At 27.5% G+C, this 10,121-nt stretch overlaps 2 protein-coding genes across 7 annotated transcripts in view; both read right to left on the minus strand.

Annotated features, from left to right (window-relative positions):
* LOC105214508 (longitudinals lacking protein, isoforms F/I/K/T) overlaps positions 1–10,121 on the minus strand; it is a 76,183-nt gene that overhangs the window by 32,583 nt on the left and 33,479 nt on the right. The window lies entirely within an intron of this gene.
* Positions 6,607–9,044, minus strand: LOC128922699 (uncharacterized). Its single transcript, XM_054234154.1, has 2 exons — positions 9,023–9,044; positions 6,607–8,646 (listed from the first exon to the last, which is right to left on the minus strand). Exons 1-2 carry the CDS (start codon positions 9,027–9,029, stop codon positions 7,841–7,843), a joined length of 813 nt encoding a protein of 270 aa, XP_054090129.1. The 5' UTR covers positions 9,030–9,044; the 3' UTR covers positions 6,607–7,840.

A 10,121-nucleotide genomic window follows, 5' to 3' on the forward strand; every position in this document is an offset into this window, starting at 1 on the left:
ACTTTACGTCAAAATCTATGAATATTTCGTTCATTCAAGAAGGTTGCTGTGCGGTTTAGACATATTTTCTTTATGCGAGTAGTGTACTATATATATATATAATATAAACTTTTGTTTTCAATTATGCTTAGCTTTCGTCTGAGTTTGTTATGTTTTACAGAGCTTAGTAAAATGCATTCTTATATTCCTATATCACTATATCGGAAGGATATAGACAAAGTGTTTTGGACAAATGCACTTTGTTTATTTTCGACAGGAACTTGTTATTTATTTAGTTTCTGTTAATAGTGACGCAAGGAAAATCAATTATTGATATAATAGTATTAAACGCAATGCGAGTATTGGAAAATAATTTTAGTAGTTAATTTGTATTTTTGAATTTCTAGCATTAAGCCTGCTTTTAAATAATGTTAATTTATTTTGTTTTTTATAATTTCAGCACTCAATAGATAATATCAGTGACGAGAATATTTCGAAACATTTTTCGAGCAAAGTTTTTCCGAACAAGAATTTCGAAGAGTGGCGAATCGAACAAGCAACTGGTATAAATGTTAGAAACTGATATGAATGGAATAAGCTGATATACATTTTAAAGATTTTTATACATTTCTACCAGAGCTTTGGAGGAGATTGGTACAAATGTAATAAACTGGTATAACCTGTAGAGACTGGTATAAATGCAAGAGGCTGGCATAGAGATAGCTTAGAAATGATAAACTCATTTTCTTAAGGTGTGCTCATACTAATTTGAATTGAATTCAACATTGTTGTTGCAAAATTAGAACTCAGCGAGCAGAGAAGTGGCGAATAAAAGGCCACGACTAACTCGCCAGCATCACTGCAATCATACTCTATAAAATAATCAAATTAACATTCGTTTGATTGCTGTCTATCAAGTGCTTTAAATACTTTGAAGGTTCTCAATGCTTCTGAGCTTCCATAAGCTTTCATCGGGCTTTGCTAAAAACTATACAGTATAAAATAGAAAGTGCAGCATTTAGTATGTTGGACTGCGTCTTTTTACGCATTACATAAATTAAATTAAATTTCGTTCATTCAATTTCGCCACATTATATATAACTACGCTTGCGCCTACTAAGTCGATAAAGTTAATTAAGCTTCGAATTTATGTATGAGTATGACTAGATACGTGACAAAATAGTTAAATAACTTAAATAACTAATATATAATATACATATAGACGCTAACCATATCAATATCATTTACTGAACCGACATTTTTCTCCTTTTCCAAGCTAACTTATGAGTTATATAGCCGATTTTTTAGTGTTTAGTTTTAATAGAGTTAGTGTGCTTAATAACATAACTATTTAAAATATAATACTTGCTTTGTTTAAAAAAAAATTGCTCTGCTAACACCCTACTAGGTATGCATTTGCGGTTAGACGAGCCACTGGTACTAGAAATTATTTGGTTTCTTCATAGTATGTAATAAATATTATAACCTAAGCTAATGGAAACCTATTCAGATTTATAATACTTTAATATTTAACTTATAAAATGATTTTTGGTATTGAAAATTAGTAGAATTACTAGAAAACTATCAATATTAGTATGCAGCATATAAGTACTGAACCGTTTTGGTAATAAATAGTTGCTTAAATTATACGCGTATTCATACATAGTAGACATAAATTAGTTGCTAAGTAAATTATAGTTGGATTTTTAAATACTTGTAATGTCAAATGCTGTAATAATTTTTAGAATTGTGAAGCTTGAGGGCCTTTCCGTTGGCCTTCGCTGAGGTAGTTGCGTAGCTTGTCGCAATCTTACACTTTTTTAGCATATATATTTTTGTCTTTTTTAAGCCTTAATCGTTATTTTTTAATTCGTAGCAATGTCCAAGCGCAAGCTTGTGAAGATCTAACTGGCTTGAAAGCTTCGCAGCAATTTCAAATTTTCAAAATATAACCGCATAACGGGTTTTCAACAAAATCTCTAATTTTTCGTAATACAAAACACTTGCGTGAAGTGTTTGTTAGCAACTCCTAATTTCGATTAGCATTCTCTTTCGCTTCTTCTTCCCTACTGTATTCCAAATAAGCATTGTCCTGCCTTCTATACTCTTTCTCTTCTATGCTCCTGTGTACTGGCCAAATAGCAGCTCTTTTCATGCCTCATTATTGCTCATTGTTTTCACTTCAATTCATCCCCTCTAGACGGTCTCCAGCTGACTCTGTATGGCGCTCTGCATCTTCACCGCCAACGGCAGAAACTCCTTTTGCATCTTGGCGAAATGTGTCTTTATGTGCTTGGTGAGATTATCACTACGCTTGGCGGCATAATTGCATGATGGACATTGGAATATCGGTCGTTCGGTGGTAAAACGACATTCGAAACGACGATGACGACTTAAGCTCTTGCGCGTCTTATACGATTTGCCACATTGATCGCAAGCGTGTTGATACCAGGTTAGTAGGAAATCTATATAGTCCATTTTCAATGTATATTTAGATATTAATAAGAGATTTTGTAAATTTTTGACGTAGCACATTATTGATGTTGTTGCATTGTTGTTAGCCCATTGAAAATGTGTGTGTATTGATGTTGTGACGTGATGAATGGTTGAATGTGTTGTGAATGAGGTGAGAGTTTTGTTTTAAACAAGAAGTAGAAGAAGAAGATAATATGATACAATTTATATACCTTAAACCGATGCTAAGATTTATTTTTAAATTTTTATTATTATTTTTTTTTTGTTTGAAATTATTTAAAGTAGCTAACGACTATATACACATGAGCAATGATGGATTTATGAGCAATAGTGAAATCTTTATTGACAAATCAATACAAAAATTATAACTATATATGTCTTTGAAAAAAACAACAACAAAAAATAGTTTAAAACTAAGAAATGTTCTTGAAATAGCTTGAAAATTTATTGTAATAATTAAAAAAAAGTGTGTGTGATTTTATACAATATGAAAAATTTAACAGAAACACAGTCCAAATTCTATAAAAATGCTACATATTTCATTTAACAACTAGCTAAACATTTATTTAAAACGATTTTTTCGTAAACATTTTAAATTATATTAGTCTAAATTTTAACAAAAATAATTTAATGCTGGAGCTAAGTAATAATAATATTAAAAAATAAATATATTTAGAAAATAATATTAATTAAAAATTAATAAAAATAAAATAATACTAATTTAATTTAACTAACACCTTAATTCTGTGCGCTTTGTGCTATATAATTAAATAATATTATAAAAAAATTATATAGATTTAAAAAATAATTAAAAAAAAATTTTTCTTGATTTAAAAAAATAAAAAAAATAAAAAAATAATAATAAAAAAATTTTTTTAAATTTAAAAAATAAATATAAATTAACACAAATGAAAAAGTATGTGAATAAGAAAATTTACAACAAATAAAAATATAAAAATATAAAATAAAAATAAAAATAAAAAATATGAAAAAACCCAAAAAAATAAGATATATAAAAAAAATAAAAAAATGTAAATGAGTATAAAAAATTGTGTTTTATTAGAAAAAAATGTAACTTAAATAAATATAAATAATATTGAATTATGCATTATTAAAAAATATATATATTATTTTTATATATTCGAAACTAATTAAGAATATTTTAGTTTTTAAGAGAGTTCTCTAGGGATCATATTATTAATAAAATAATGACATTATAACCTTACAAAGAACTTGTAAGAATATTATAGTAGTATCCACTAAGACAATCTCAATTTTAGCAAAAATTTATAAAAAAATTATATTTAAATAAACTTAAATAACAAAAAATATATAATATAAACAATTTATAAAATAATATACAAAAAAACAAAACAAATTATTATATACAATACTATATCTTTTTCTATTTATATTATATATAGTTTCAAACGCACAGAATGGTTTATAAAGGTAAAAAATAGCTTAAAAATAAAATTTTAACACAAAACTGTAATAATAAAAAAAAAACTTTCTCTTTGTACAAATTATAACAAATCTGTATATGAAAAATTAAAGCAAGCATTATGGCATAAAATATAGACATTTTATATATAAGTGAAATACATAAACCTAACTACATACATACATTTGTATAATGTAAAAATCTAGCATACTCGTACATAAATTAACCAAAAGAATATTAAAAACAAGAAAAATATGCAAGCGAAATTGACGAGCCCCAAAATGAAGAAAAAAAACAAGCGCCCATTTTTCTAAAATAAAATGCACCGAAATAGGGAAACCGAAAACAAAAACATAAGACACAACTATGCAGTGCATAATAGATGCCATAAAGACCTAAAAAACATCGAGTAAGTAAATGAACAGTCATTTTTTGTTATTTTTGCTTTCAATATGAACTATATGTTTGTATTTGTTGCTGTATAAAAATTACAATTTCTTTTTTTTTTTTTTTTGTATTTTTTTTTTGTTGTCTTTTATAAGTTAAAAATAATTATACAAATGCAGAGTATTTTGAAAATATTATAGTTAAAATATAATATATATATCTAAACGTTCAAACAAATGACGATAGCACAAAACACCAAGCGACAATGCGACACAAGGCACTGAGATGTGGCAGAAACACAGTAGTAGTAGTTTGGATTAACTTGATTTGAGAAAATGATTGCGTGATTTAGCAGTGGATGGAAGAAAGCAGTTTGGCAGTTATCCTGACAAAACAAAAAAAAGTAGAAAAGTTGACGTGCGAATTTTTTTAAATAAATTATTTTTGATTTTTACTTTCATTTTTAAGAAGAACAGCCAACCGAAACCGCTGCGCACCGCATAAGCGTTAAAATCTTGTTGTAGAAGTACATATTGGTGAGAGTGGTAGTAGTAGTAGTGGATAGTAGCAGTAACGGTAGGTACATATGTAGGTATAGTTGTGATAGACGATATATATATGTAGTAGATCTAGAAGAGACTTAGTGGCAAAACGATTAGTCAAAAGTAAGTTAAAGATAACCAAACATGAGATACAAACACATTAATTTATAAATTTGCAAAAGATAATGGTTGATATTGCAAACTATAGTAGGCGACACCAAACAACCCAACATTTGACACATTTTAATAGAAGACACAGAAAAAAAGTAGTAGAAAATTGTAGTAAAACAAACCATACAAATATTTTCTGAAAGAAGAATACAATTATTGCATTTAAATGTTTATTTAATAATATAGTTTTATCATTTTGTCTTTATATATTATATATAACGCATATATAATTATATAATATAATATATATATGCATGGCTTAATGAAGTAGCAGAACATGGCATCTGTTTACGCGTTATTAACAATGTATAGCTGTTAATCTAGTAATTAATTAAATAGTTATAATTAATAATAATTTTTTTGGTTTGTTTATGCTTTTTCTTGCACACACACACACATACACATATAATGTATGTATGCATGTCATTTTGGTTTGAAAATATTTTAATCTCTTTTTAATAAATTATTATATGCATTAAAAGACTCTGCATGTTCACAACGCTCCAAATCCATTAAAACTTACATAACTAATATACAATGTATGTAGAAAATTCGTAATCTTTTGGTTAACATTTATATGTGTATGCATGTATATAATTATGGTATTTTTATGTCACATATGTTTTTTTGAGTGTTTTTATGTAGGTGTTATAATATATAAACATATTATATACACGTTGATGCATGTATGTATATATATAAATGTAATTATCCGCAATTGTAACATTGTAATATTTCTACAGCCCTCGAACGAACATTAGTAGTTCCTGTATTTATTGTGAAAGTTCGAGTATGTATGTCATATGTAATCTGTATGTATATACATAAGCGAAAGACTAGAATGCTAAAATAACATCAATTTATTTTTATAGGTTATATTTTTAACCTTAATTATTAGTATTGTTATTATTATATTAAAATATATATTTTGATCTTACTTGTTGTTTTACTTTGTCTGTTATTCTTATTGAATAATATTTAAATCAATTTATTTTTATTTTTTATTGTTATTATTACATTTTTTGTATAATATATTTTTATCTCTATTGGTTTGGATGAATCTCATTTACATATTTTTATTTATTAAATTTTTTTACTTATTCACTTTTATTCCTGTCATTATTATTATTTTTATCATTTGTTATTATTATTTAGCGTTAAAATATATAATATAATTTTGCTTTTAAGGTTGTAGTATTGTCATATTTATTATTCTTGTTTATGTTTTTATTATTTTTAATTTTAATTACTGAATAATATTTGTTTTTTAATAAACTTATTTTTTATTGTTATTATTATTATTAATTTTTTCAAAAATATTTTTCTATTATTTTGAACTTTATTATTATAATTTTTTACCGCATTTTTTTATATCAAAATTTTTAATTTATTTTTTATTTTATTTTTATGCAAAAAATGTATTTTATTTATTTTTTATATAAAAAAAATGTATTTTATTTATTTTTTATATCAAAAATGTATTTTATTAATTTTTAATTTTATATTTTTATATTATAATTTCTTATTTATTCACTTTTCTGTATAATATATATACATATATATATATATTTATAAATTATTTATGTCTTAATTATTATGACATTTTCATTTATTTCTTTTTTATTAGAACTGCGTTGTGTGTTTTGTTTTGATATGTATTATTTCTTTTTTAGTTATGTATTTTCATAGGTATGAGTGCCCTATTAACCTTAGTATAAAGTGCAGTGCTTAAAATGAAGCAAAATAAAATAATACAAGTATATAAAAACTAAATTGAGCAGCTACCAAACTAAATTTGTGCGCCATTAAGACAGTTGCCTTTAATTTTATATCTAGCTTTACGTTAAAAAAATTATTGAAATTCCCTGTTTTTTTATAGCTAAAATACTTAAATATTTATAATTTGTGCTGCTGGACGCATTAAACAATTTTTAAAAAGTTAACACTAATTGAAAAAAAAAAATTAAATATATATTTTTTTTTAATTATTTATGACTGAATCTTTGAAGCATCTTATGTGCCGTTTTCGATATACAAAAAATCGTTTTCCATGCAAACTAAATTTCTAACGTTAGCCAACTCTAAACTAAACAATCTCACCCTATGAATTGTCTGTTTGGCGATAACTACGCCACGTAAGCGTTTTTTTTAATGAGTATGTCCACAAAAGTCTTATGACTTAGACGAAAAATAAGTAAATAAGTAAATGAGTAAATAAATAATTTACAATCTAATTGGGATTAACGGTGACTGCATGTCGTTCCCTGGAGATCGGTTTAACTTTCATATATTAAGTTAATACTACGAGTATTAGTTAAATAATAAGATTTTTTTTTTGGTTTGTTTTTTCATATAAAATGTTAAAATACAAAAATTAAAATAACATAAATGTCTTTCGTGTCGCTTCGTTTGGTAATGGTAATGCATTACTTCTAAAATAAATATTAAATAGTTATTAAAAAAATATTTTAAGTATACATATGTATATATGAGTAAAATAAAATTGTGTGTAAATTTGATGAACAAAAAGTTGTCAATTGTTAATACTTTTTGGTAAATGTTTCATACATAAACATACATAACGGGGTACATATATGTTTTAGAGCGTGTTTGTTGGAACATCGCAAATGTCATGCTTTAAAGTTTAAACGAAATGTTGTGCGTATCGTTGACTTGCGTTTATGTATGTATGCATGTATATGAATTGTTCTTGAATAAATAAGTGAATAAATAAATAAATACGTAACTATAGTTGAAATGAGTATTATTTTATGCTAAATATCCTTGGCATGTTGTTGAATACGAGTACATGAGAAAATCCATCCTTTTTGCGTCACAATAATTAATTGTTGTTGTATGCAAATGGCATCGTATTGATGAGACGCTCCTTCAACAGCGTATTCGAGATCAGCTGTATGCCCAATTTCATTTTCCAATCCTCACCAATCGCATCCAAAGCCTTACTGGCCGCCAATTGTCCTGCCGCACCACCATCCGCCTCAACTGTAGCGGCCAGCGTGCGTGCCATTTCCTCATTCATGCCTTCGTCTGCCGCCTGACCAAGCTCTCGGCTCTCAGCCATTACTGTGGCCGCCGATATGGCGGTTATGGCGCCAGTCAAACCATAAGTCGGCTTCTCCAAAACAGGCACAACAGCAGCACCATCCACATCCGCACCATTGACAGCGGCGGCTTGTGCTACAGCGGCCATTGGTGTCTGTGGGCTGTGTGCCATGTTATCCGAGTCATAGTGATCCTTCTTCATTGACAAATTCTCCGGTATAGCACCATTGCAGGCGTCATTGGAGTTGATCATGCCGCCAACACTACCACTCTCACCACCGCTGCGATAACCGCATGCGCCGCCACCACCGCTGTTGCTGGTCGCCTGTTGCGCTATGGCCGGCGGTATGCCGTGTTTTGAGGTCAAATGGCGTACCATATGGTATTTACGGCGGAAACGTGAGGGACAAAGGTCGCAGCTGAAACGTGGCGGTATGCCAATGCATTCGTCGCGCATGTGCCGTTGCAAGTGACGCTTGCGCAAATAGCTTTTGCCGCAAACGGCGCATGGGAAGCGTTCGTGTGGATTCTCGACGAACATTTCATTGCCAATGAGCATGGTGGATTTGAATTCGTATTTTAAATCTAGAGTTTTGTTGTTGTCGTTAATATTTTTTGTTATTATTTCGGTGGTTGTTGTTTTGGTTTGCGTCGTTGATGAGCGTATGTGTGCGTGCGTGAGTTTAATGAGTTTTTATGTGATGTATGAAATGAAAACAAAAAAGGAAACAAAAACAAATTATATAATGTAATCGTACACATGGCAATAACTACTACATAAACACTTTTAGTTGTGAAAAACATTTATTTTTATTATTTAAATTTTTTTCGCTTTTCTTTTTTTTTAAATTTGCATTAAATTTAAAACAATTTCTTCTGCTTTTTTAATAATAATCAAGTAATAAATACAATTACAATACAAGTTAGCATAAAATTGTTGTTCTTGTTTTTTTTTACTCACAAATCATTTGTTGTCTACGACAAAAAGTTGTAAATTACGGGTTCCAGTGTCCTGGCGACGGCAGGCGTGCGTACTACTCTTACATACTGCTAATACGTACATTACACGTTGCATTGCTGCTCGCATATAATGCTTAGATCAAATTCAAGTTTAGCTAAATTTTACAGTAATTTTAATATAATTATATTGTACACCTACAGAGAAGTGTGCACAATTTTCATAACTCAAAGAGTGTTGCTAAGCTAATATAAACTACCAAAAATATTGTTCTTGTTTTTGCAAATATTAACAAACTACATTACAAAAAAACTGCAACGCTAAAAACTAACTAATTTTATAGCAATAAATTACAATAAACTGTACTATGGTACTTATGGTATATGAAAATTTTATTTTTTTTTAAACATAATTCTATAAATATATATGTGTGTTTACTGCTAATTCTTGTAAGCAACATGTTGCACGGCGCTTAAAAAGATTGGTGGCATAGTATACAGACGAAAATTAATTAAAAAACATGTTGATTAACTGTAAATATGTCTTACATACTTATAACTGCACCTACAACTGCATTCTATGCCTGTACCTTGCGTTGCATTGTGTCTTTAAATAAAATTTAAATGCTTACATACACATATTCAATCACACTGGGCTCTCTTTATTATAAAATTTTTTCGTAATTCATATAGCATTACAAAAACTACAATTTCACAATTAAATATATACAATTTATGCTATACAAATACAATATATATAAAATAAATATATAAATAAACGTGCCTAACGGTAAATTACAGCTAACTTCAAGTAGTATAATACCTGAATGCAATAAAACAATTGCTCGAGCAACAAAAGCGCGCAACACTAAATGTGGAGTTGTTGTATAATTAAAAGAAATAATTTCAAAATTTGATTTTTTTCTAATTTTAAAAATTTGTCAAAAACAATTTTCAAAACATTTTCGAAAAAATGTTCAAAAACATTTTTAAAAACAAGTTTTTGAAAACTTTGAAAAAAAATTCAAAATATTTTCAAACAAATTTAAAAAACAACTTTCAAATATTTTCAAAACAAATATTCAAAAACAATTTTCAAAAAA

This window comes from Zeugodacus cucurbitae, chromosome 6 (assembly GCF_028554725.1).
Source record: "Zeugodacus cucurbitae isolate PBARC_wt_2022May chromosome 6, idZeuCucr1.2, whole genome shotgun sequence".
Taxonomy (NCBI): Eukaryota; Metazoa; Arthropoda; class Insecta; order Diptera; family Tephritidae; genus Zeugodacus; species Zeugodacus cucurbitae.